The following is a 27,740-nucleotide window of genomic DNA, read 5'->3' as shown; positions in this document are numbered from 1 at the left end:
TTAGGTTATCGAAACCAGTCTCCCACCCTTTCGTCTCACAATCTTGTCTAGATTCATTGGGCCTTGAATGTGTGACAAGTGACCTGAAGGTTTGGTGTGTTGGGTGTGTGCCCCTTATTCCCTTAGGATTTTAGGCTTTAGCACAACAAGGACGGGCCGAAATCCTAAGGCCTGTTGGACCTCTCTTATGGGCTTAGATGGTCAGTGCACCAAGACAAATAAATAATTAACTAAACCCCAAGGTTTCTAAGTACTCTATACCTTTGGCACGACCCAAAATTAAATATAACATGGTGACAAAAGATAAGCAAGGACTTGACTAAGTTCAAATTGTCACATAAACTAATGATTTTTTTTTAATCTAGAAACTGATGAATTAAGAGGTTTAAGCGATTTAATTAAATAATTTGTATGGGCTTGTTGAGGTTTTGCAAATTGTAAATATCATTTTTTTTAATATTCGGTAATTAATGTCACGGCCGAATAAACGAATTAAGATTGACAACTAAATGATAAATTAAGCTTTCACTAATCTCGGATGTAGGGTGAGAGTTTCGCGAGAAAACAAAAAGGGAAGGAAAATATAAAAAAAAAAAACAATCTCTCGCGTTGGGCACCCAAAGTCCAAACCCCAAATAAAGCGCTCTCACGTCTCAACCCTTCCCCTCTCTCTGTTCCATTCCCAAATCTTACTGTCTTTTTTCTTTGGGAAAAATCATACGTTCATTTGTTTTTGTGTGATTTTTTAATATTTTCCGTTTATTTTTTGTGCTCATATAATCATTAACATATTAAACAGTTTTCATTCGGGAATACCAATTCTTCCTTCTGCACACCATCACAGATCGATTTTGGGGGGCTTTTGATTAACTTAGGGTTTGTGCTTTCGCTTTCGCTTTTTTTGAAAGATCGATTACTATGGGTTCCGAGGGTGATTCGAGCGAGCCGAGAGTCGGTGGTGGTGAAGAAGAACAAGTGGCGATCAATATCCGGTGCTCCAACGGTTCGAAATTTACTGTGAGGACCAGCCTCGCGTCCACCGTTAGCGCATTCAAAGCGGTTCTGGCTCAGAATTGCGACGTCCTAGCTGATCAGCAGAGATTGATTTACAAAGGTCGCATCTTGAAGGATGATCAAACCCTAGAAAGCTATGGTACGTACCTCGATTCCTTTATATGTACGAGAGAATTTTAATTAATATTTATTTCTTAAGTTTAGTTTAATAGGAGATTGCAGTTGTTCCTTCTATTTATGCGGAGTCGACGAGCTAAATTTTTATTTTACTTTGCATGTGTTAGACATTTGAATTTCAACTTTTTGTTGTATTGGATATTGGTTTTTCTTTTCAGTTCGCTTCTTAACAAGATCTTCTATTTATTAACTATGTTTTAGTTCTGCTTATAAAAAAAAAAAAAAAAACTATGTTTTAGTTCACTGAGAAATCTGTCGTAGTAATTTTTTAATTTGACTTTTTGTCACTGGGTTTCCTGTAGAAAGTCCGTATTGATAGCAAAGTGAAGTGGGTTTTGTTAAGATTCTGAGCTGCTAATGCTTGTTTTCTTTGGTTCATGCTACGTTATTGAATTAGCTTTGTGAAACTCTCGGAGATTTTGAAGTTCATTAAACTGTATGATTTGATTGAGATGCATCTGTAGACTATCATACAGAAGGGTACAAAGTTTTATTAAACTGTGTTGCTTTGGAAGTCTATTAGTATATTGGGCTTGGTATAAAAAATGATAGAAGAATAGTGTTTTCATGTCAAGGTCATCTTCAGTCATTCCACAGTAGTGGTGTACTTAAAGTGTATAATTACCACATTGAATACTTATTAAAAAAAAAAAATCTTCAGTCATTCCACCATGAGAACACGATTTTCTTTTAGTGGCAAAAGTGAGGGGAAGGCAGAGGTGAACTCACCACTGTTTGGGCCATATTTTTTTGAACAGCTGTAGAAGTTTTTTCCTTTTTGCTTTGCTTTTCATGCTTAATCAAACAAATCTGGTTCTGAGTAATTTATTTGAGCTTTATACCCAGTAAATAATTCGCAGGAAGCATTATAAGAGTTTGCAATATGCTTTATAAGGGTCTTTTCTTCTCCTCAGATTAATCATTTTCCCCTTCTTTTGTACATTTTTGTTGAAGGTTTGCAGGCAGAACACACTGTGCACATGGTTCGTGGGTTTGCTTCAGCTGCATCAACTCCTGCTGCTGCTGCTGCAAATGCTACTGCTACTGGTAACTCTGGAAGTCCCAACAACGGTCCAGGTGTTACACGGGGTGTTGGTCCAAATGAAGGTGGGGGCTTGGGAAATGCTGGTCTTGGTGCGTCTTTATTTCCTGGACTGGGCTTTAATGCGCTAGGCAGTGGGGACGAATCTGGTTTGTTTGGAGCTGGACTGCCAGAGTTTGAACAAGTGCAGCAACAATTGACTCAGAATCCAAACATGATGCGGGAAATAATGAACATGCCTGCCATGCAGAGCCTAATGAACAACCCTGAGTTAATGCGCAGCTTGATTATGAACAATCCTCAGATGCGTGAGATCATCGACCGTAATCCAGAGCTTGCTCATGTACTTAATGACCCTGGGATTCTTCGACAGACGGTAGAAGCTGCAAGGAACCCTGAGCTTATGCGTGAGATGATGCGGAACACTGACAGGGCGATGAGCAACATTGAATCTACCCCTGAGGGATTTAACATGCTCAGAAGAATGTATGAAAATGTTCAGGAACCATTTCTGAATGCTACAACGATGGGTGGAAATGCTGGAAATGATTCGAGTTCAAACCCGTTTGCAGCACTTTTCGGAAATCAAGGTGGGATACAAGTCAGGGATGGTGCTAATAACCCCTCGACTACTGGTTCTGAAACAACCAGTGAGCTTAGTTCTCCAAATACAAACCCACTCCCTAACCCTTGGAACAATACTGCTGGTGAGCTTTACCATTGCTTAGTCTTTCGAAGCTTTTATGTTCCGGCTTTAGTTATCATATGTACTCTCCAGCATTATAGAAGAAAGGAGTGTTACCCCCCAAAAAAAAATGGTTCTGCAAATTTAATTAATGGATCTGGATCGGTGCCATTTTTTATCAGTAAACAAGAATTTTATTGATGAGATTGACGGGCATATCATTACCATTTTATTAGTGGCTAATGCCATTATCCATAGTTGTTGGAAGAGCCTCTTTTCTCTTATCTATGCGGTATACATACTACTTGCACCAATCTCGAATGTTATGTTATTGGATTTATTCTCTATTACTTGCATGCTCAGTTATTATATTGCAAGCATATTTGATTTCCTGAATAACCATGTTGAATAGAATGTCTTACTTTCCTAGCAAAAAATCACTGCTTTTATGTCACTATCTTTCAATGTAGTTCAAAGATGTTATTAGAAATTGTGAATTATAACTTTTGCTTATTAAAATCTTCGTATGTATTCATATAATATGTCAGGAGGTACTCAGACAACAACTACACAACCAAATCCAGCTGGGGATGCCGGGGCACCTGGTATTGGTGGTCTTGGAGGGCTTGGTCTCCCCAATATGGAACACATGTTTAATGGCATCCCAGATGCTACTCTAATGAGCCAGTTTTTGCAGAACCCAGCTGTATCACAGATGATGCAAAGCTTGCTCTCTAATCCCCAATATATGAATCAGGTACTACGACTAGGACTTTGTCTTAGCTGAATAGATCATATTTATGAGATTTGTGCTGTTTCATTTATTTAATAGGCCTTTTTGAATGTTAGATTCTCAGCCTCAACCCACAACTACGTGGCATGGTAGATACGAATCCTCAATTAAGAGAAATGATGCAAAATCCAGATCTTCTGCGTCAATTAACCAACCCTGAGACAATGCAGGTTCATCTTTGCCCACATGGTCTTAATCTCATTCTCTCTGTATGTGTCTGATATGTTCAAATTCTATTTTTGTGGTATATTCTTCTAAATTAATTTATGCCATTTAATATTATGACTGAGTTTCTAAGTCATGGTCATGGTGAGAGACAATCATGTTTTCCTTGATAAACAGGTTTTGGCTGTTAAAAAATATGGGATTGATTGAATTTTGTGACAAGTGCATAAGTTACTTATTTAAAAAAAAAAAAGCAAATGTTTTTACCATGACGTTTAATGATGATTAACCCATGCTTGGCATTTCTTTTGTTCCTTTCCGTGCTTCCCTTGCAGCAAATGCTAGCTTTACAGCAGTCACTCACATCTCGGCTTAATCTACGGCAATCAACCTTGTAAGTGAGGATGTATCTTTCTTTGTTACTTGAGTGGTGCCATTTGTTTGCTTGGTGCAAGGTTGTGATGGGTTGTTGCTTTGTGCTCCCATACAGTTAAGATTGATAATCATTGATTTTTTGTTATAAGTAAAATGAATCATTGATTGTTTTTCGGATGATTAGTTCAAATCAGGGCTTTCTGACTAGAAACTTAGTTAATTACTTTTGATGGCTACTAATTCCTATTTCTTCTAAATATTATCAAAATTTAAGTATAATTGATTTGGTACTTGTAAAAGATATTCGGCCTTAAGGTGAATCTATCTAAATCTGAAATGGTTTCTGTTGGCTTGGTTCATAACTTAGGCGAATTGGCTGCTATCTTGAGCTGCAATGTGTCATCCTTGCCTATGAAGTATCTTGGTCTTCCCTTTGGGGCTCCTCATAAATTCAAGGCAATGTGGGATGGGATTGTTGAAAAGATTGAACATAGATTGGCGGGTTGGAAGAGGATCTACTTGTCTAAAGGCGGTACAATTTAGGACCACCTCAATCAAGAGCATGCTTTCTAATCTCCCAACATACTTTCTATCTTTATTCCCTTTGCCTACAGGGGTGGTAAATAAATTGGAGAAGATTTTTCTTGATTTCTTGTGGGGAGGCCTAGAGGATGAGAAAAAATTCCTTTTATCTTGTGGTGGTCTAGGGATCAAAAAGTTGAGAACCTTCAATAATGCATTATTGGGGAAATGGCTATGGCGGTATCATTAGGAAGGGGAGGCTCTTTGGAGGAATGTTATTGATGTCAAATATGGAGTATTTGGGGTGGTTGGTGCTCAAAAGAAGTAAGAGGAGCATATGGCATGGTTGGTGGGAGTTTGGAAATTTATTCGAAATGGTTGGGAAGATTTCTTCAGCAATTTCAGATTTGAGGTGGGAAGGGGAACACGGATCAGATTCTGGTACAATATTTGGCGTGGTGATGTTGCCTTGAAGAATGCTTTCCCTTCTCTTTATAGGATTGCGTTGGATAAGGATGCTTCAGTGGCCGATAACATGGACATTACCTTCTCTTCAATGGTCTGTGAGGTTTATTAGACCTTTCCAGGATTGGAAGGTGGGAGACATCACATAATTTTACAGTGCATTATATGCACTGAACTTAAAAGCGGAAGGGGGAGGACAGGTTGCTTTGGATTCATTTGGGGAGCAAGAACTTCTTGGTCAGATCCTTTTATAAGGTTATGTCGCCCCATTCTTCTATTGTTTTCCCTTGGAAGAGCATTTGGAGGAGTAATGTTCCGCTTAAGGTTGCTTTCTTTGGCTGGTTGGCCTCTCACGGGAAAATTTTGACCATTGATAAGTTGAGAAAGCGCGGTCTTTTTATAATGGATTGGTGCTTTATGTGTAAAAGAAACGGAGAAACAGCGGATCATCTCCTTCTTCACTGTGAGGTGGTTAAGGTTTTATGGGATGAAATCTTTACTAGGCTTGGTATTGCCTGGGTCATGCCTAGGAGGGTGGTGCTTACTGTCATGTTGGAGAGGAATTCAGGGTAATCGTCAAATAGTGGCTGTTTGGAAGATGGTACCTCTATGCTTAATGTGGTGTACTTGGAATGAAAGGAATGGTCGTTGTTTTGATAATAGGGAACGATCGATGGGAGTGTTCAGGGACTTTTTCTTTCATACATTGTTACTTTGGGCTTCGGCGATTGTAATTAGGTCGTAATTGAGCTTCGGCGATGGGCTTTGACAATTCTAATGAATGGGATTAGTTTTCATGACTTTTATGCTGATTTTCACAGCGCTTAACTTGTAATTAGGTTCATCTCTTTTATACTTCCTGTGTATCTCGGCCAGGCCTAATTATGTGGATCAATAAATTATTCTTACTTATCAAAAAAAGATATTCTTGGATTTTGAGAAGTGCCCACTTCTCCATGGCTTGTTAACCGCACTATTGTTCTGGGTAGATTATTTTCTTTGGACTTTGGAAGGGCCACTTCTCGATATTAATTAGAGGTTATAGTGCCACTGCTCTACATAAATCCCATCGGACTTGTGTGATTCTTTGTGAATTATGAAACATACCATATGCCTAATGCGTCATAGGCTTTTTAGCCTGTGTGCTTCCTAGAGGTTTCTCTGCATTATGTTGACCAGCAGTCATCAATTCTGTTGTTGGTCCTTACATATTTGCTGCTCTCTTTCAGGGATCAAGATCAGACTGGGGGGACTACAGGTACTTCAGAAGACAAGAACTTAATCTTAGAAGATAATGTCTTGTTTTCCCTTTCCAATTAAGTTTCCATTGATTTGATGCTCTTGCCTTTGAACAGGAGCACCAAATAATGCTGCTGCACTGGAGCTGATGATGAACATGTTTGGTGGCCTTGGAGCTGGAAGCTTGACTGTTCCAAATAACCCAGATGGTCAGAATTTTTTCATTGACCACATTTTAGGCACTCTAGCCGTTAGTTTGGCACTGATATTTGTCTTTTACTGCTGTAGTACCCCGGAAGAACTGTATGCAACTCAGCTTTCACAGCTCCAAGAAATGGGTTTCTTTGATACTCAGGAGAATATCAGGGCACTGCGTGCTACGGCTGGGAATGTCCATGCTGCGGTTGAGCGACTTTTGGGTAATTCCGGGCAATAAACTTATTGGGTTTTTCCTTTTTAATGGTTACTCTGGGCAGCCGTCATTTGGACTTGTAAGAGTAGTTATTTTGGACTAGTGGATCGTAAAGGCACGCGATGTCCAGACAAAGATTTCATTTTGAGCGTGTTAATCAGGACACGCTATGATAGAGCCGTGAGATTGTGAGTTATAAGCATTTGTTGGTACCGGATTATTTTGGTGCCCTTTCACTGTCTGTCTCTCATGTACATACACAATTTCCCCAAATATTTTCTGAGACTATCCTCTTGTTGATTTGTTGGATTTTCTTGTATGCACTCACGAAACCCACCTGGATTTTCATCTTTCAATACATAAATGAACTGGGAAAGCAAAGCAGGCATCAGAAATGCTGCACAACCTTACTTGAAACAAGGTCATGTATATCAAGCTCCTAATATGATTTCAGCGGATACTGGAAATGGAGATTATTTCAAATCTTCTATGTATGATTTCTGGTCTATACGCAGTTATGCAGTGTCCTTCAAAGCAAGGTGAATGCCCCTTCGGCAGGCTATGCCTTTGGTAACTTGGTTGATCTATATGCCTAATGGAGGAAAATGGAGTTCCATACAACTAATAACATCCCACATGGATATCCTATCGAAAAGAAGGTCTCATCAATTTCTTGTCCAAACTTGAGGTTCTCGTGTATCTTTTTCTCTCACTAGTGCCTATATTTCCCTTGCTTTTAGTATCAGTTATTCGTGTATTATGCAGAAGGCTCAAGGCTGGAAATTTAGTGACATGAACTTTTCTGTGTAAGATGTTACTAACTATTTTTCTTCATACTTGTGCTGTAATGAACAAATGTTCTCACGGCAAACAAGTTGCTGAAGCATTGGAAGCAAGGTTTATTTGGTAACAGCTCTCTCTCTCTCTCTCTCAAGTGGGGTTCTGTTTAGGCACGCTAATCCCGTACAATCCTTTGAATATTATTATTTTTTAAGCAAATTAACTTTAAAACTAGAAAGATGATACATGAGGAAGGGGTGAGGTTTTCCCAACAAACGTCCCAAAATAATAGAAAACAGTGCCAAATGGTGAACGGGTTTATTTTTTCAATAAATTGAACTCAAGTGAATTAGTTTTTTTTTTTTTTATACTGTGAATTCAGTTTTTTAAAGTGTTTCATGTTTGTACGCAGCATTATTCTTTTTACGATTAAAATTAATGAATTAAGAGTTAAAACTTATGAAATTGAAAATAAACTATACAATTTTCTAACAACAGTCAACTTATGTCACAGCCGAAGATGTCATAAAATTAAGATTGAAACGTTGATTTGTTTTATGAAAATTAAAATCTCCAATTTTGAGCCATTCAATTAGAAATGATATGGATACGGGTGGTGTTCCTAACATTGCGATTATTACTTTCTCGAGAGAAAAAGATAGAAAAAAAGAGCGGTCTCTCGCATTGGGCACGCAAAGTCCAAAGTTCCAAACCCCACATAAAAGCGATCCTTACCGTCTTTTTTCTTTGGGAAAAATCAAATATTCATTTGTTTTTCTCTGACTCTTTATTATTTTCCGTCGATTTTGTTCTCATATAATCATTAACGTAGTAAACAACTTTCATTCGGGAATACCACTTCTTCCTTCTGCACCAGGGCGCGCGCGCGCACTCGCACAGATCCATTTTTGCAGGGGGGTGGGGGGTTTTGATTCACATCGGATTTGTGTTTTCGCTTTCACCTTTTTTAAACGATTGATTACCATGGGTGGCGTGGGTGATTCCAGTGAGCCGAGAGTCGGTGGTGGTGATGAAGAAGAACAAGTGGTGCCGATCAATATCCGGTGCTCCAACGGTTCGAAATTCGCTGTGAGGACCAGCCTCCAGTCCACCGTTAGCGCATTCAAAGCGGTTCTGGCTCAGAATTGCGACGTCCTAGCTGATCAGCAGAGGTTGATTTACAAAGGTCGCATCTTGAAAGATGATCAAACCCTAGAAAGCTATGGTACGTGTCTCGATTCCTTGATATGTTCGTGAGAATTTTAGTTTTGACTTTTGACCTCATTTTATTTTATTTTATTACTCGAGTTTAATTTGATTGGAGGTTGCAGTTGTTCCTGATATTTATGCTGAATCGATGAGCTTAATTTTTATTTTACTTTGCGTGAGTCATCTCAATGTCAATTTTTCAGTGTATTGGATATTCCTTTTTATTAGTTCACTTATTAATAAGATCTTCTATTACTTATCAATTCCTTTAGTTCACTGAGAATTCTATCTGAGTTGTTTAGTTTTAGACTTTTAGTCAATGGTTTTCCTGTAGAATGCCCGTATTGGTAGGAAACTGAAGTGGGTTTCGTTGAGATTTTGAGCTGCTAATGTTTGTTTTCTTTGGTTCGTGCTACGTTTCTTGAATGAGCTTTGTGAAACTCTCGGAGATTTTGAAGTTTGTGGAAGTTTATGATTCGATTGAGATGCATCTGTAGACTATCATAGAGAAGGGTACAGAGTTTTATTTAACTATGTGGCGTTGGGGGTCCATTATATTGGGTTTGGTATAAAAAATGATAGAAACATAGCCTTTTAATGTTGAGGATATCTTCAGTAATTTCACCTTGAGGACATGATTTCTTTTGGTGGCAGAGTGAGGGGGTGGCAAATGTGAACCCATCATTGTTTGCACCATATTTTTTTGAACAGCTGCGGGAGATTTTCTTTTTGTTTTCTTTTTTCTTGCTTGATTTACACAATCAAACAAATTGGGTTTCTTAGTAATTTATTTGAGCCTTATTTCCTGTATTGTACACAGGGAATCATTAGAAGAGTTTGCAATATGCTTTATACGGGTCTTTCTTCTCCTCAGGGTAATCATTTCCCCCTTTTTGTTGAAGGTTTGCAGGCAGAACACACTGTTCACATGGTTCGTGGGTTTGCTTCAGCTGGATCAACTCCTGCTGCTGCTGCTGCTGCAAACGTAACTTCTACAGGTAACTCTGGAAGTGCCAACAACAGTCCAGGTGTTACTCGTGGTGTTGGTTCAAATGAAGGTGGGGGATTGGGAAATGCTGGTCTTGGTGCATCTTTATTTCCTGGACTTGGCTTCAATGCCCTAGGCAGTGGGGAGGCTCCTGGTTTGTTTGGAGCTGGACTGCCAGAGTTTGAACAAGTGCAGCAACAATTGACTCAGAATCCAAACATGATGAGGGAAATAATGAACATGCCTGCCATGCAGAGCCTAATGAGCAACCCTGACTTAATGCGCAGCTTGATTATGAACAATCCTCAGATGCGTGAGATCATCGACCGTAATCCAGAGCTTGCTCACGTACTTAATGATCCTGGGATTCTGCGACAGACAGTAGAAGCTGCAAGGAACCCTGAGCTTATGCGTGAGATGATGCGAAACACTGACAGGGCGATGAGCAACATTGAATCTTCCCCAGAGGGATTTAACATGCTCAGAAGAATGTATGAAAATGTTCAGGAACCATTTCTGAATGCTACAACTATGGGTGGAAATGCTGGAAATGATTCGAGTTCAAACCCGTTTGCAGCACTTTTCGGAAATCAAGGTGGGACACAAGTCAGGGATGGTGCTAATAACCCCTCGACTACTGGTTCTGAAACAACCAGTGGGCTTATTTCGCCGAATACAAACCCACTCCCTAACCCTTGGAACAATACCACCGGTGAGCTTTGCCCTTGCTTACTCTTTCAGATGTACTCTCTAGCATTATAGAAGAGAAAGAAAGACATTGTTACCCAAAAAGAAAAGGTTCTGCAAATTTGATTTATGGATCTGGATTATCGGTACCATTTTTTTTATCAGAAAACAATAATTTTATTTATGAGATTGATAGACATATCGGTACCAATTTATTAGTTGCTAATGCCACTATCCATGGTTGTCCCTTTGGTCTTATCTATGTGGTATGCATATCTACTTGCACCAATCTAGAATAATTTGCTGTTACTTGCATGCTCAGTTTTATTATATTGCAAGAATATTTAATTACTTGAATAACCACTTTGAATAGAATATCTTACTTTCCTGAAAGAAAATCGGTGCTTTTATGTCACTATCTTTCAATATAGTTGAAGATGTTATTACAAATTGTAAATTGTCATATGTATTCATATACATGTCAGGAGGTATGCAGACAACAACTACGCAGCCAAATCCTGCTGGGGATGCAAGGGCACCTGGTATTGGTGGTCTTGGAGGGCTTGGTCTCCCCAATATGGAGCACATGCTTAATGGAATGCCAGATGCTACTATAATGAACCAGCTTTTGCAAAACCCAGCTGTATCACAGATGATGCAAAGCTTGCTATCTAATCCCCAATATATGAATCAGGTACTATGACAGAATATTATCTTGGCTGAATGGATCATATTTTTGAGATTTGTGCTGTTTCATGTATTCAATAGGCTTTTTTGAATGTTAGATTCTCAGCCTCAACCCGCAATTACGTGGTATGGTAGATACAAACCCTCAATTGAGAGAAATGATGCAAAACCCAGATCTTCTACGTCAATTAACTAACCCCGAGACAATGCAGGTTCATCTTTACCCACATGGTCTCAATCTCATTCTCTCTGCTTGTGTGTTATGTTCAAATTCTTTATATGTGGTATATTCTTTCAAACCGTTTTGGTGAGAGAAAATTATGGTGGGAGACAATCATGTTTTACTTGATAACAGGTTTTTGCTGGTAAGAAATATGGGATTGATTGAATTTGGCGGCATGCATGAAGTTACTTGTCTAAAAAACAAATGGGTTCACCATGAAGTTTAACGGTGATTCACCCATGCTTGACTACTTTTATTTTGTTCCGTTCTGTGTGTCTCTTGCAGCAAATGCTAGCTTTACAGCAATCACTCACGTCTCGGCTTAATCAACGGCAATCAACATTGTAAGTGAGGATGTATATTTCTTTGTTACTTGAGTGGTGCCATTTCTTTACTTGCTGCAAGGTTGTGAGGGGTTTATTTGGTTTTGTGCCCCCGGACAGTTATTGATGGATAATCATGATTGTTTTCCAGATGATTAGTTCAAAATCAGGGCTTTCCTACCAGAGATGCAGTTAATTACTTATGATAACTCCTTTTCCTTCTGAATATTATAGGAATTTAATAAGTATAATTGATTTGGTACTTGTAAGCGCTTTTCCAAATGCTAACACAGATCCCCTTGGACTTTTTTAATTCTGTCACTTATTGAACATACCACATGTAAATGCATTTTTAGACTTTTTAGCCTGTGTGCTTCTTAGAGGTTTCTCTTCATTATGTTGATCAAATCATGCCGTTGTTGGCCCTTACATATGATTTGCTTTTATCTCGCAGGGATCAAGCTCAGACTGGTGGGACTCCAGGTACTTCAGAAGACAAGAACTTAAACTTAGAAGAGAATGTATTGTTTTCCCTTTCCAATTAAGTTTCCATTGATTTGATGTTCTTGCCTTTTAACAGGAGCACCGAATAATGCTGCTGCACTGGAGTTGATGATGAACATGTTTGGAGGTCTTGGAGCTGGGAGCTTGACCGTTCCAAATAACCCAGATGGTCAGAATTCTTTCATTTACCACATTTTAGGTACTCTAGCCGTTAATTTGCCACTGATATTTGTCTTATACTTCTGTAGTACCCCCGGAGGAACTGTATGCAACTCAACTTTCACAGCTCCAAGAAATGGGTTTCTTTGATACTCAGGAGAATATCAGGGCACTGCGTGCTACGGCGGGGAATGTCCATGCTGCAGTGGAGCGACTTTTGGGGAATTCCGGGCTATAAAGCTCATTGGGTTTTTCCCTCTTTAATAGTTACTCAGGCAACAGTCATTTGGACTTTGTAAGAATCGTTAATTTGGACTAGAGCCTTTGTAAAGGCACTCGATGTCCAGACAAACATTCCATTTTGAGCGTGTTAATAAGCGAGAGGACACGCTATGATAGAGCCGTGAGATTGTGAGTTATAAGCATTTGCTGTACCGGTTTATTTTGGTGCCCTTTCACTGTCTGTCTCGTGTACATACACAATTTACATATATTTTCTCTGTGACTGCCTATTGTTGCTTTTTTTGGATTTTTGCGCTCACAAAACCCTCCTGGATTTTCATTATTTGTCATGTCAACCATTTTTGTTTGAATAAATTTAAAAAGTTCCTCAATATTCTAACTCAAGACTTTTTTTTCTCTTGGTTCCGCGTAGGAAAAAGATAAAAGGAGTTGAAGAGACCAATGAAGGATGGAAGAAAGACACCTTCGAGGTCTAAAAAATAATACATCTTTTTTTTGTAAAAATATTTTGGAACCAAGCTTTTGAGGTGTGTCTATATAAATATATATATATATATATATATATATATATCTCCCTATACTTAAAAGTGTCTATAAGATATGAACAGTGATAATAAGTAATTCTTGTTTAACATTTTTATTCCATCAATGCCCTTGGTAGTTAGGTGTTATTATGATTTTAGCCTTATTTTTGTGCTTTACTTTTTCTATTAACACTTTGTCAGCCACTCTTAGTTAATTTGTCATTACGGTTTTAATCTTCTGGTTTTGTCAGCCAACCATTCATCTTGAATCCCTATATTTAATCCAACGGTAGAGATTAAAATATTGAAAATAAACTAACTTAAATAAATAATTAAAAGATAAATATCATATCATATATTTAAAATTAATTTTAATTTATAAAATACTAATCTTTCATCGTTAAATAAATGATGAAATTTTGCTAAATATTTTTAAGAGAGTAAAACCATATAAATAATTAGAAATTTTAACATAATTTAAATCTCATAATAATTAGGTTATTTACTAATCAATCTTATGTACTCTTTTAATCTTAATGATTGTGAACTAACATCTAATTCAATTATTCAAGATTATTTACTGCATGTAGGGTGTCACTTTATTTACAGTTTGGACACATTATTTTTAAGAATTTTGTTTTCTCTACCAATTAGGCAAATGTTAAGCTACTGCTAGTGTGTGTGTGTGTGTGTATATATATATATATATATATATTCAAAATTGGACTCCAAAATATAAGGAAGATTATGCATTTTTTACTTGTAAAAAAATTAATGGACAATACTACCTGTTATTTTAGAGTTGCATTTGCTGGCAATTCATGCATGCATACAATATATATAGATAATATTTCCTTAACCAAATGAAGTGAGATATGAATATTATGAGATAAAATTAGAAAGTCCTTTTGTTCCTTCCATTTTCATTTCTTTTTTCATTATAAATTGACGTGACTTGATGTTATATGTGAGATGTTAAAATTATTTTTATCACAATAGATCTAAACTATTTATGTGGCACGCGAGATTGTAAAATTATTTTATTATAAAGTAGATCTAACATAAAATAAAGTCATACTAGTTTGTAAGCGTACATTTGTAAAATTTATTAACAACTACGCCCTCCTTTTTACTTGTATTTCTTAATTGAAATTTTGACTCATGGTTTGATGTGGTATGTGAGACGTTAACATTATTTTTATTACAATAGATCTAAACTAATGTGAGTTTATGTGATATGCGAGATTGTTAAATTATTTTATTTTTTAAAATTATAAAATTATTTTATTATAAAATAGATCTAACATCTCAAATACAGTCATATTAGTTTGTAAGCGTACATTTGTAAAAATTATTTACGACTACACCCTCCTCTTTACTTGTATTTCTTAATTGAAATTTTGACTCCTAGTTTTAAGATTGTTCAAAGATTAGGAAAAAATTTCAAGTGGTGAAAGCCTTGGTCTTAGGATATTACTTCCTTCAAGATCCAAGGTTCAACACCTCATGGGTGCAAACAATCTTTTGGGGCCATACTCCATAGTGAAAAGTCAGTGATTTAACCAGTTCTGTGTAGGAAAACTTCTGAGGGTGCGGTACACGAGATTGTAGTTTACTCTACAGGAGTGAGTCCGAAGGGTCCTGACTTGGAGAAGTTCCCTAACATTTAAAAAAATAAAAAAGATTAGGGAAAAGCTTGAAGCCGCTGTCCATTCCCTTTTTTACACCCGCCAGTAAAATGTGGTAGACTTACTGGACTTACGGTGGGTGCACACCCATTCTCCCCTCCCTCCAACCCATCTTCGTCTCCTTCAAGAGATCCCAACGGGGAAAGAAAATGGTAACTGAAGCAGATTGAATGGGAGACCTTGAATTCGTAGAAGCAGGAGGCGTGGAGATTGATCATATGGGACTGTTCGACTGGCGAGGACGACTTGAGTTTGCACCAAACGGAAAACGAAGAAATCATTTGGAGAATTGAGAACGGAGGTCATTGCTCACTCTGTGGCGATATGTGGTGGATACGAATCTTTTGATTCAGGAACTAGAATTTCTAGCAATATGTGTAAGGAACAAAGAATGCAGGAGATAGACATGTAGAAATATAAGTTTATTGGCCCCATCAAATTTGTTGTATTCTTTGATTGTTTTGCAAATTTTACCCCTTCCCGTGACAACACTCTAGTCCATCATAACTTCTCTACGGGGACCCCTCGAGTCAACAAAGCGCATTTAGAGGACATAATTCCTAGTTCCATTTCAAAGCCATCTCCCAAAAAGAAACTGGTTGAACTTTTCTGAGAGAGCATCTAACAAGACCTAGATATTGAGGACCAAAACACCTCTGGCAATTAGAACATTTCCAAGGGAAAGATAAAAGTTAAACACGTTATTCTAAGAGGTGTGATCACCAAACAGTGTACCCTTTAGAATGATACCCTCTAACATAGTGATGGTTCTCATGAGGGGTAATGTTTAAGAAAGTATTAATAGACACAGTCTTTTGATTTAGTCAAAAGGTTGTGTGTGTCTAGTAAAGTGTCAAGAAACACAACCTTTTTATTTAGTCAAAATGTTGTGTCACTTCTTAAGATTGTGACCTTTGGGTTACCATTGGTTTACCAATGGATGTGCCATTTGCCAACTGGTACATGATGGCCTATAAATAGGGATCATTGGTGCACAAATGAATGCACTTAATTCTCTTTATTCATCACCAACTTGTAGGATATATATCCTCACGGGAGTGTCACCATATTGCCAAAATTTTGCTTCTATTTATTCTTTATTTCTCATCAAAACAAACTGTACTTGACCTCCCTCCAAAGTCAACACATGATACTCCATATGGAACTAACTCAGTATGTAGTAGTGAAAGAACCCCAAATGAAGACCTTTTAATAGAAAATGAGAAACCAATTAGGCCTATGTAGTGTTGTCTTCCAAGCTTGATTTCATGTCGTAGCTTTCGTGAGAGGAAGAAGAAGATGAAGCCTGCTATAACAGTTTTTGATTAACCTTAGTTTGCAATGACTCTGGTACAAGATAAATGGAAGAATCCAGCTTCTTCAGTCTCTAGGACCACAACTTCTAAGCTCCTCTGACCTGAGTTTTTTCAGATACAACAAAGTATACGAGATAAGGTCTGTTAAATTGGGAACTGGAAATTTCATTCTATTTAAACTCAAGCCGATGATGTACTGATCAGGTTTTGAGGCCGACGAGGGTGGGGGAGGAGAAGACAGGCCGAAGGGAGTTTTATTTTACACAGAGAGAGAGAGAGAGATTGGGCACACAGAGAATACAAAAACGTGATCAACTATGCAGGCCTATTGTTTATTTTGTTGAAACCCATACGTGGCAACTTCTCATTTGTCAGCTTAAAAATGGGTATAACACCCGATCGGCTACTGCCAAAGATTAATGAGTGTTGTTAGGGTACCACCCATAAGTTAGCCGTGCCCCTATACAAAATTTCCCTTTTTAATTTTTTTTTCTTATTCATATTTTTTTAGTATTTTTAAACATTTTAAAAAATATATAAAAAAATATCAATACACTAATAGTCACTTCTTTAATTAGTAAATAAAAGAAAAAAATATAAAAAAAAATTAAATGCATGAGCGGCCAAAATGAGAGGACAAAATGGAACTACATATTAGTATTATTTAAGATTAATTAGGTCTCTCTAACTTGACATGTCACACACTACACGTTAAAAAAATTAAATAAAAATCTCAATACATATAAAACTTCATACCCAAAAAAAAAATGCTATTCAAATAATTAAAAGATGATAATAACAGCTTTATCTTAATTCAAAAATATTACCCTCAAGTGGTTTAATAAGGCAATCTTGATTTTTGTGGAAAAAAAAAGGGTAATATATATATATATATATATTTATATATATATATTATATAGATATCCGAATAGTCAGGGGAGCGAGTCTGAGAGTGAGCACGTCTCAAACTCTCTTGTTAAAAGATTTGATTTTGATCAGATCCACGGAAGGGCCGTACAGAATTGAACTTCCTTTGCCTCCAAGAATGCAATACCAATTCACTATTTCGCCCTCGCTTGCTTCTATCCCACATGCCACTCCCACCAGGGCATCCCTGTAATCTGCACCCATGCAGCACACATAACCACTAACTCGATCACTTCCCAACTGAAACTAACTGCACCATTCCAACTCTCTCTCTCTCTCTCTCTCTCTCAGCCTCGCAGAGCTATAGCAACCGCCGACCCTACATATACAATCCCTCCGACATTTTCTATATTTCTCTTTTCCTTTGCCTTTCAATTTGGCAGGAAATCTCGATGAAGAAGAACACCTCTGACTCCGGTCTCCGCTTTCCCTCCTCGCCACATCTTTCCGACGACAACACCCGCCGCAAGAAGCGTTCGAAAGTGATTAGAATCGATGAAGTGATGGTGCTGAGCTCGAGCGGCGTGGTTTCGAAGTCGAAACATGGGAAGAAACCAGACTCGTCAAGTGCGCCCAAGATCATGCGGCCGTGTAGCGAGTGCGGGAAGAAATTCTGGTCGTGGAAGGCCTTGTTCGGACACATGCGGTGCCACCCGGAACGACAGTGGCGCGGGATTAATCCCCCGCCGAATCTGCGCAGACCCGTACCGCCGCCAGCTAGTAGTTCGGAACGGCCTGTAATGATGACTGAAGAGGATTACGAAGCTGCAGCGTGCTTGTTAATGATGGCCAATGGGGGCATTGAGAGTAAGAGCAAGAGTGTTTCTGGTAGCTATCATCATGGGGTTCAAGAATCAGGTGGGTCTTTTCTCAAGGAGGATGCGGCCGAGGAGGCAAGCTGCCGGTTCGAGTGTATGAGCTGCAAGAAGGTATTTGGGTCGCACCGGGCGTTAGGAGGGCATAGGGCGAGTCACAAGAATGTGAAAGGGTGTTTCGCCATAACGAGGAGCGATGGTGATCAGGAGGTTGAGGATCACCATGGCCGCGATGAAAGGGATAGCGTGGAGGACAATGGGGTGATGGTTTTGGGATCAGGGCACAAGTGCAGCATTTGTTTGAGAGTGTTTTCAAGTGGGCAAGCTTTGGGTGGGCATAAGAGGTGGCATTGGGAGAAAGGGGATGAACCATCAATGCTAAGCCGACAAGGTCTCAGCCCTTCTGGAACAAAGGAGCTGGGTTCTAGCTTCGATTTGAATATGCCTGCCCCAGTGGAATTTGAAGGTTCCTCCTCTTCTTATGCTTCTTCAGGATTGACTTTGGATTTAAGGTTGGGACTATGATAGAGTACAGATTCTAACGTCAATTGGGTTCTCTGCTAAACTGATATATATGTTGTAATCTAGTATATTCTCTAACATTGAGGGTGTTTGGCTTGATGGAAAAAATGTGTCTTTGTTTTGGCTCCACAATCGGGAGATAGGAATTTGTATTTCATATGCAAACAACATATGGAAAGACACATCTTATTACCACTAAATTCACAGAGATTATTAATTAGCTAGATTGAGGTTGATGAATCCTTTTAGCTTATGCCATGCACATTTTTTCCACTTAATACTTTGATTTGGGCGCGTGTTTGAAACATTTATGTACGGTGTTCCTTGCAAGATGGTTAATTTCAACATGTTTGCAGGGATGATTAATTGTCGCTGCACATAACATAAGATTTCCGTTGGCCATTGCTCCAGCAGAGATTTCCCGCAACCTTGCCATAGCATCAGCAAATTATAACACTGACCAATTCAGTCCTTATCCTATGTTTTGGGTACGTACCTTAAATCATTATAATGTGCATGCAAGTCCCATTTCGTGGAATTTGCATTAGATTTTGAAGTATTTTCTAGAATTCATAGTTGTAATTAGTGTTCTTAATCTGTTTTGATTTGATTGATGCAATGAGCTACTTAAGGTATTGAGTGTTCGGAGAGCAATCCTCTATGTTGTATGTAGGGCCCGCTTACACATGTAGGATGACAGATGTCAACCTCTCCTTTAGCCATTCCATCTCACCATCTTGTATTCTATTTGAATCACCTATGTTGACCACCTAGCCATCATCAACTTCACCAATATCATTCTAGTTACCTAGATATATTGACTACCTAGCTATCAACATCCCTGTTCAACACCACTCCATCTTCCAATTCAACCTTACACATTCTCATGAACCATATCCATATTCCTCGTATAAATTCACAGCTCTTCCTTGATCACATGGAATGTCGTGCTTATCTTATTTGGATAGGTTTGACAAAAATCTATGACCTTTTCATGACCACTATATAGCTGTACCCTAAGCTTGCTTCCAAGCAACCCACCACAAAATATCCTACCAAGAAGGCAAAAACTAAGGATAGTGATATGTGGCCCTGTCTCTAACCCTCCTCAACTTTATAACTTTCTTCTATTTTTTGCAAGTGTGGTCCAGCTAGCCCAAGTTATTCTCTCTTTTGATGCAATGCCTTCCAGCCTAAGTTATCCCCTCTATTGAAGCAATGCCTTTATCAAGGAGGAACACATTTTTCCTCATCTAGTTTGATCTTTTTTCTATTTTTGTTTGCATTGTTGGGTATGTAAATCATATGGATATCATAAATCATATGGATATCATCTCTCTGGTTTCGAGTGTTAACTACTACTTTTGGGCCCATGATCTCTTTCATTTTGAACTCCAACTCTAGGGATGCAGTCCCCCAAGTTGTAAGGTCTGGCCTTTGGACCTCGGATTTGGCTCTTGATCCACATGGATTCTGAGTTACAAGCCATATGATCGTCTATAGCATTTCTTTGGTTTAAACAACTCAACATTTTATTATGTGGTTGTGCCAAAAGTTGTGTCAAAGCAAAACTAACAACCTCCTTGCTTTACCAAGATGGGTTCTCCTCCAAATACCCGTCCCGCCGGGATCTTAAAACTGAATTTGGAAATTTTTTCCAGAAACCAGTGTTAGTTGACACTGCTAGAGATCAACATTGATCATCTTGTCTTGATAAGTAACAAAAATTTTACATAAAGTTTATGGAAAACACTTCAACCAGCAATGATCCCCCAAAAACAGATTCTTTATTCGGTAAAAAGGGGATGCGGTTTCAGAAGATTATTGACCTGAAATGATGTTCAGGTGAAGAGGAGCTGAGGTCGGTTAACTTTTTATGTATCTTCTTTCCCAATTGAAATTAAAAACTTACAAATTTATATTTTAAGTCTCCTTCTTTTCTGCCTTTTCTCTCTGCTTCTATATTTGTTTTATGCCACTTGCACAGGAATACTCAGAAGTCAGAACCCTTCCATGAATCTCTTACAAGTGTGATAATGAGCTCTTGAGAACACAAGATTATATGCCACTTTTTACACCTTAGTGGCTTCCCATTAATCCATCTGCATTCAAAGGAACTGTCAAGAACTTGATACTTGATTTCACATCTCAAAAGAAAACATGGTTGAGCTCAATTATCTCAGTAACTCATTTTCAGTGTACTCAGTTCCCTATAACTTTTATAGTGCTTTAGCTACTTTAGATTAGTCTTTCCATTCAAAAGCTTCTTCAGAGTCGTGTCACCAATCACCAGGGAGCACATTTCTGCATCACAACTCTTATATAATTTTTCTTCATTGTTTTGGAATAATCTGATTCTTGATAGTGATTGTGTGAAGCTATGGCAAGATCCTCTGTACTATGGCAGAGAACGTCATTCAAGTTTCAGTTTCTCTAGTCATTAAGCTTATTTTCTGTTTGGTTCAAGGAATCATGTTGATTGCCTGTTTCCCCCAGTTCTCTCTATTTTTATACCAACTTTCCTTAAGATCAAACTTCCTCATGTGCGTTAATTTAGTTAACATGAGTTACAGTTGATCTTTTCAAACTCCTGGTCTGCTTTGAAAAGTGCTCCAACCATTTGTTTCTAGAAGACTTCTGTTACCTGCCATACAAGAACTGAGCAAGCACAAACGGTATTTGTTGAACCATGATGTTTATATTAGTGGCCCTGCTAGAACGAGCCATCTCTTTTATAAATTACACGAGGAAAATTAAGAAAAAAGTAATGTCATAGACAGAGAATCATGGAAGATGGGATCCACTTTACATTGGTCAAAAAAGGAGTACGTGATCCCAAGTAGAGAAAATCTTTTTTGTTCATGTACTTTGCATCGATTGCCAAACAGTTTTTCAAGATGTTGGATCGTGAACTGTCAATCCAACTAAAATCCATTGATATTAGGAAGGACGCGTTCGAATGTTTTATGGTACTCAACATCATACCCTGTATGTTTATTTTTAGAATGGACGCAGAGAACAGTATTGTGGACACATCACTACACCAGTTGTAGTGCTGCAAGGGTTGAATGTTTTATGAGCATTTCTATACATCAGCCTACAGCCCGCAGCACACCTCACATTATTTTTTATTTTTTATTTTTTTTACCGCAGCACAATGAGGTGTATTGCGGCTGTAGGCTGATGCATACATATTTCCATGTTTTATATATATATATTTGAGGAATGCTATACATCAGTTACCATTCACTCCCACACCCCACACCTATAGCTTTTTCATAAGGTGTGGAGTGTGGGTGGTGAATAGTGACTGATAAGAAGAATTTTTCTTTTTTTATTTATCTTTCAGGCTACAAGAGTGGTACCAAATCCAGGCAAATTAACTCAAGATACCAGATCTTTCGAAAAATCTTAAACATATTTATGAGATCGAGTATGGATTGATCACACAGAGAATTTATTACATTAATATAGTTATTGTCACACCTTGGATTGCATTGTATAGATAAGAAATAGAAAAATAATATTTGCAGTTCTAGAATGTATAAGTTCCATTTAAAAAAAGTGGATAAATCTAGAACTTACATGAAAAAATTATTTTTTAATGGCGGACTCAACTTTTCTTCAAAGAAAGTGCGTGGGGCTTGCTCCACCCTATGATTATATCTAGCATTACTTATAATTAAGTAAATTTAAGAATATCTAACTATGAATAGTCTTTCTATCATATCCATGCATATCTTGGTATAGGTTACTGAGAGTAAAATTGAGGAGCATGATCCGATAATCATGTTTTCCTTCTTTCAGACATACCAGCAATATTAGAGCCTCTTAATTCCCAAATTAAATCAAAAGGTACATATCATTCCTTTATAATTTTCATCATCAATCTAACTTAATATCTATATATATATATATATATATATATATATAAGTCTGAATTTTTCCAGACCCCACACATTAGTCACCAATAGAAAAAAGAAGTGTGGCGCCCTCGACCCCCACGTGTTATTTTTATGGAGTTCGTGACACCGAGATGATGACCACACGGATCATGCACCCCAATAACTCTCAGTGCTCAAAGTGTGTACAACATACATAAAATGTACAGTAATTTTCGCAGTGGTGAAATAAAAGGTCTTTCTTTATTAAGTACCAGAATTGTTCATAAAACAGCAAAATAACTTTACAAATATTTTACAGTCTTCCGTCAGATAATTTAAAGAAAGCAAATAACATAATAGAAACAAGTCCCAAAACGCTGAACAACATAACAGCGACTTAAGCTTCTGGCAGAGTTGGTCCTTCAGGTTCATACACGGGCTCTGCGTCAAACTCTACGGCACCATAAAACGGAACTGTAGGGTAAACACCACTATGAGATTATGACATCTCAGCAAGTAATTAACCAAAATAACATCCAAGAGATTTAAAACATATTTATACAAACACGTGTTCCCATGCGGACAAATAACAACTTACATTTCTTTCCCAAAAATATCATTTTATTCTTTCACCCAAAAATTCCATTTTTGTCTCATTCATATTTATTATGAATTCACGCATGCACCACGGTCTCCCCTATGGACCGTCCGCACACCCTGGCTCTCTTCGTCACATCACGGGTAACGTCCGTGCATGAGACTTCGTAACGAGCGATGCTCAGTTCCGCGCCCAGCGCGTACATGGCCAAGCATCCTCTAACCTCGCCAGCCAAAGGTCACGGAATCGGTACGAGAGCGTTACCGTCTCGTCCGTTCCCGTCGTCGCCCTGCGACAACTCAGAGGATGTCACGTCAGTCTGTTACGCTTCCGAGTGACTAGAGAAGCTCCACCGAGATAATGCCCCATCTCGGCTTGGGGTCGTGAAACACACGCACCCACGCAACAATATCAATATCCAACAGACTTCGTGACATTACCGCATAATTTAACAAAATGATCATTTATGCATTTCAACAGTTTATTAGAATACGCATTTAAATAATTCATTTTTACACGTTTTCAATAAACGCCGAAACACAATTTCATAAATACACGCATAGTCCCATCCGCTAATCCGGCCCAAGGCCCAATTACATTTAAAATCCCAACAACTTTGACGGCCCAAGGCCCATTTTTTCACAATACCATTAAAGCCCAACACTTCAATAAATACAATACATTTTCATCAAACCAATAATGTACAAATAAACAACAGTTTATAAAGCCAATAAATACAACAATTTATTTATAAAATTGAGAAATTACAAATAATATTTAAATAAAGAGAAAATTACATACACACGATGAAATTGATAAAAATCTGGAAGATCACGTAAAAGGAAGTGCTGCCAACAGTGGCGATGGCGTCTCACGGCTGAAAACCGTTTCTCTCAACTCACGGGTTGTAACAAAACCAGATGAAAACTCAACAACAACCCAACCAAAATACAAGATTTTGAAAGCACAAAGAGCTCGGCAAACATCACAACAGCTCACGGATTTACAAACAAAAAACCCAAAAATTTCAAGAGAAAATTGTTCTCGGATCACACCAAAAATCCCGATTAATTTATCCAAAGCAAAAACCAAACACACTCCAACGGAGATCCCCAAACCATGAGAAGCCGTGGTCTACTTATAGGCCAAAAATGGCGGTTCGCATGGCGTGCGTGTCGCACGGTGGAGGAAGGAAATAACGGCAGCATGCCGTGGAGAAAAAGAAGTCCTCTCGCGGACGCGTGGCACGGTGGCACTCACGGAAGCCATGCCCATCGCCACCGAGGAGCTTGCGGAAGAGCTAGTGACCGTGCGATGCCACGGGTTGACAGCAAACCTTCGGGGTGCATGCCGAACGACACGAGAGAGTGAGACGTAGGTGGAGGTGGCTCTTGGCTGGGATCTATTTTCGGCAGCAGCTGCGTGGAGATCCGGTGGGAGAAGTAGAAATGAAGAAGAAAAAGGAAGAAGAAGAATCGGGAAGAAGGGTAGCAGAGTGCGGCGCGAGAGAAGGGAATAAGATGGAGCTAGGGCTCCATCAAAACGACACCGTTTCACACTGAAGAGACTGGGTTCTCACGGGCCGCACGGCTGGGCCGTGTTCCGCACAAGGCCTGGGCCCCCCTGCTGGGCTGGGCCGGATTTCGGGTCACCAAAAAAATGCACACACACACCCTCGGCCCACAGAGAAAAACACACACACAGAGCCCAATAATAATCAAGCAAATAAAAAGCCCAAAAATAAACACAAGTCCAAAAATAAAAACAATACAAATAATTAAAATAACATTCTCTAAATTAAATTAAAATAAAATACCAAAACAAATAACATATTTAATTAACACATTAAAATAAAATAACACCTCAAAATAATAAGGATTAAAAATCAAGTGAAACTAGAGATCTCACAAGAAGATACTAAATAAAAAGAAAATCTTGAATCCACATCAAAGTGATGTGATTATTACTGATCATGATCAATTATAATTCGATAGTACTGATCTGTAATTAATTGGTAAAACGAAAAACTTTTCTCACCTTCATGGTTTATAATATATAAGACTATTTCAAATGGATTTACAACCATTATATATAAATAATCTTTATCAGAATGCATGGGTACATACGTAAAAATATAAGTGACAACCTTTTAATTTTGACTGGTTAAATCTAATTCTTATATTTTATTGCTTAAAAAATACTTAATATTTCATTTCTTAAGATTAAGAACAAATAGTACTTAGCTGCTAAATAACTGCATCCATCTCTAATAAATTTCCAATTGGTACATGATAGAAAATATAATATAATAGGAAAGAATATAGAGGAGAGAACGATGGAGAGAATTTAGGACTACATATAATTTGAATTATACTCGAATACAAAGCATTGATCTCTACTTACAGAAAAATTACATGAAGATGAGATAGAGTAATGTTAGATACAGTCGTGGAATGCATAAATGCCGTGCAATCCTTTTGAAAAAGAGCGAAATCCACTATTAACAAATTAGTTTTTTTTTTCCATGTGGGTCGACTCGTATTTACTCACTCTTTTTAAGAGGTTGCGCGATACTTACATACTTTACTACTGCAAATATTATTTCTAGTAACCCCTATTTTGAGGTTAGAATTGTTCGTGTATGATGACCTCATTTTCTCCACGTAATTAAGGTGTCATTTGGATAGTGAGTTGAGATGAAAATTAAAAGTTGAATAAAATATTGTTATAATATTATTTCTTAATATTATTATTATTTTAGGATTTGAAAAAATTGAATTGTTTAGTATATTTGTGTGAAAATATAAAATTATAATGATGAAATGAGATAAGATGAAACAAGTTTTGTATCTAAACTGGCCTAAGTTCCACCATATATAGTGGTTTAATGACAGTACTACAATATTATGTGTGAGGTCGATCCATGCAGCTTCAACTGGACATTGAAAAACAAAACCAAGAAACAAAAACAATTCCCTCTGGCACCACAAGACCCCTATATTGCCAAGAAAAATTATATTCATCATCTCAATCTTCATCATCCTCACATAATTCCATGATGTGGCATTAGATGATAAGTTTACAAGTAAAATATAATAAATAATTTCTAATCACCTAATGTCACATCATAGAATGATGGGAAGATGATAAAAGTTGAGATGATGAGTATCATTACTCTATTGTCAATGAGTTGCAAATAATTCATTGTATCTGACTAGACACCAACGTCAATCAGATCGAGGTGAAATCATAATTAATTGGTTCATTATCAAACATAATATATATATATATATATTTATATATATATAGTGAATAAATAAATGGCAATAGAGGTGAGCAATAAGATTATCGTCCTTCATCCCATCCGTTTTTTTGAATGTTTTGACTTTTTTATCCTTTTATATTTTTCTTTTGTGTCCGTTTACATGGGAATAATTTAGTCTTTTTACTGTAGTGGTGTCAGAAGTTTTTCTGATTAATTAACATATATCTATTAAGGAAGGTTCCATAGATCAAGCCAAGACACAAGATCAGATTTCATAGATCAAGCCAAGACACAAGATCAGATTTCCAGCTCATGTTTTCTGACTGTTACAATCTGTCCATTTATTGTAAATTCATCATTCCTTGTATAGCACAAACTGTGCAATAGTCTAAGCATAATTTCTATATTAGAATACTTGCCTTAAATACTTCTCAGTAACTAGTGTATATAATCGATTGTATACATCAATGAGAATCAAGGTGTTTTTTACATTGAAATATTGTACAGTGTATTTCTCTATATGGTATCAGACAGCCCTTTCTCTAACGAGCAAATCGATCCAACTCTGGCTATGTCTTCCTCCTTAGACTTAAACACACCCCAACCCCAACCCCCCCCCCCCCGGGCGCTTACCCATAACCAACCCATTTCTTCCACTAAAAATGCACTCATTGCTGTTAACATCACTGCCCAAATAAATAAAAAGCTCACACCTTCCACGTTTCCGCAATGGCGAGCTCAGTTTGAAGCTCTGCTTATAGGTTATGATCTCCTAGACTACGTCAATGGCATTCTTCCGTGTCCTTCCCCTGCAGGCACATCCTCTTCAGATCTAAACAAAACTCATTGGGTTCGTTAAGATAAACTCATTTTGAGTGTTATTTTGGCCTCTACGTCCACTACCATTACTCCTCTTATTGCTACCTTCAAAACCTCTCATGAGGCTTGGAAGAAACTCAACCATATGTATGCTAGTAAATCACGAACCCGTGCTATGCAACTCAAGGAAGAGCTTACCTTAATCCAGCGAGGGAATCGCACCATTCCCGATTACTTGCACGCTGTGAAAGCTCTTGCCGACGAGATCACTCTAATCGATCATCCCATCTCCGATGATGATCTCACTTTGTATGTCCTCAATGGACTCGGTGCCGACTTCAGAGATATCGCAGCCCCAATCCGAGCCAAGGAAACCTCATTGGTGTTCGAAGAGCTTCATGATCTCCTCGTGAGTCATGAGAACTACCTGCGGCGGCTGGAGAGTGCAACTCAACAACTAGTTGCCACTGCAAATTACTCTCATCGGCAGAGGAACACGATGAACTCTCCAAATGGGTCTCAATTCAAGGGCTCCTCTAAAACAAATGGGCCTCAGCGCTCCTAGGGGCAATCTCGCCCATCCACCGGCTATTCCAAGGAGTTCCGCAAGCCCAATAATAATTCGAGCAGATCCACTCAGAGGCGCTATCAACCAAAATGTCAGCTTTGCAATCAAATGGGCCACACGCA

At 38.0% G+C, this 27,740-nt stretch overlaps 3 protein-coding genes and 1 pseudogene across 4 annotated transcripts; all 4 read left to right on the top strand.

Annotated features, from left to right (window-relative positions):
* Window positions 1-578: 578 nt before the first annotated feature.
* LOC121257494 (ubiquitin domain-containing protein DSK2a-like) lies at window positions 579-7,177 on the top strand. Of its 2 annotated transcripts, none has more exons than XM_041158508.1 (8): window positions 579-1,153; window positions 2,146-2,940; window positions 3,467-3,675; window positions 3,768-3,881; window positions 4,212-4,270; window positions 6,468-6,496; window positions 6,594-6,689; window positions 6,768-6,913. In XM_041158508.1, the coding sequence occupies exons 1-8, from the start codon at window positions 919-921 to the stop codon at window positions 6,911-6,913; spliced, it is 1,683 nt and encodes a 560-aa protein (XP_041014442.1). In that variant the 5' UTR covers window positions 579-918. The 2 variants fall into 2 exon arrangements, with proteins under 2 accessions (XP_041014442.1, XP_041014441.1); XM_041158507.1 differs by having other exon boundaries at window positions 581-1,153; window positions 6,594-6,686; window positions 6,766-7,177.
* Window positions 7,178-8,314: 1,137 nt separating this feature from the next.
* LOC121257495 (ubiquitin domain-containing protein DSK2b-like) lies at window positions 8,315-12,966 on the top strand. Its single transcript, XM_041158509.1, has 9 exons — window positions 8,315-8,894; window positions 9,781-10,578; window positions 11,039-11,247; window positions 11,339-11,452; window positions 11,749-11,807; window positions 12,241-12,269; window positions 12,367-12,459; window positions 12,539-12,690; window positions 12,732-12,966. The coding sequence occupies exons 1-8, from the start codon at window positions 8,654-8,656 to the stop codon at window positions 12,685-12,687; spliced, it is 1,692 nt and encodes a 563-aa protein (XP_041014443.1). The 5' UTR covers window positions 8,315-8,653; the 3' UTR covers window positions 12,688-12,690; window positions 12,732-12,966.
* Window positions 12,967-15,074: 2,108 nt separating this feature from the next.
* LOC121258800 lies at window positions 15,075-16,233 on the top strand (annotated as a pseudogene).
* Window positions 16,234-17,410: 1,177 nt separating this feature from the next.
* LOC121257492 (zinc finger protein ZAT3-like) lies at window positions 17,411-18,718 on the top strand. Its single transcript, XM_041158506.1, has one exon. The coding sequence runs from the start codon at window positions 17,540-17,542 to the stop codon at window positions 18,485-18,487; it is 948 nt and encodes a 315-aa protein (XP_041014440.1). The 5' UTR covers window positions 17,411-17,539; the 3' UTR covers window positions 18,488-18,718.
* The last annotated feature ends 9,022 nt before the right edge of the window (window positions 18,719-27,740 follow it).

Source organism: Juglans microcarpa x Juglans regia, chromosome 3S, assembly GCF_004785595.1.
Source record: "Juglans microcarpa x Juglans regia isolate MS1-56 chromosome 3S, Jm3101_v1.0, whole genome shotgun sequence".
In the NCBI taxonomy this organism is placed as follows: domain Eukaryota; kingdom Viridiplantae; phylum Streptophyta; class Magnoliopsida; order Fagales; family Juglandaceae; genus Juglans; species Juglans microcarpa x Juglans regia.
This window is presented reverse-complemented; position numbering and strand designations above follow the sequence as displayed.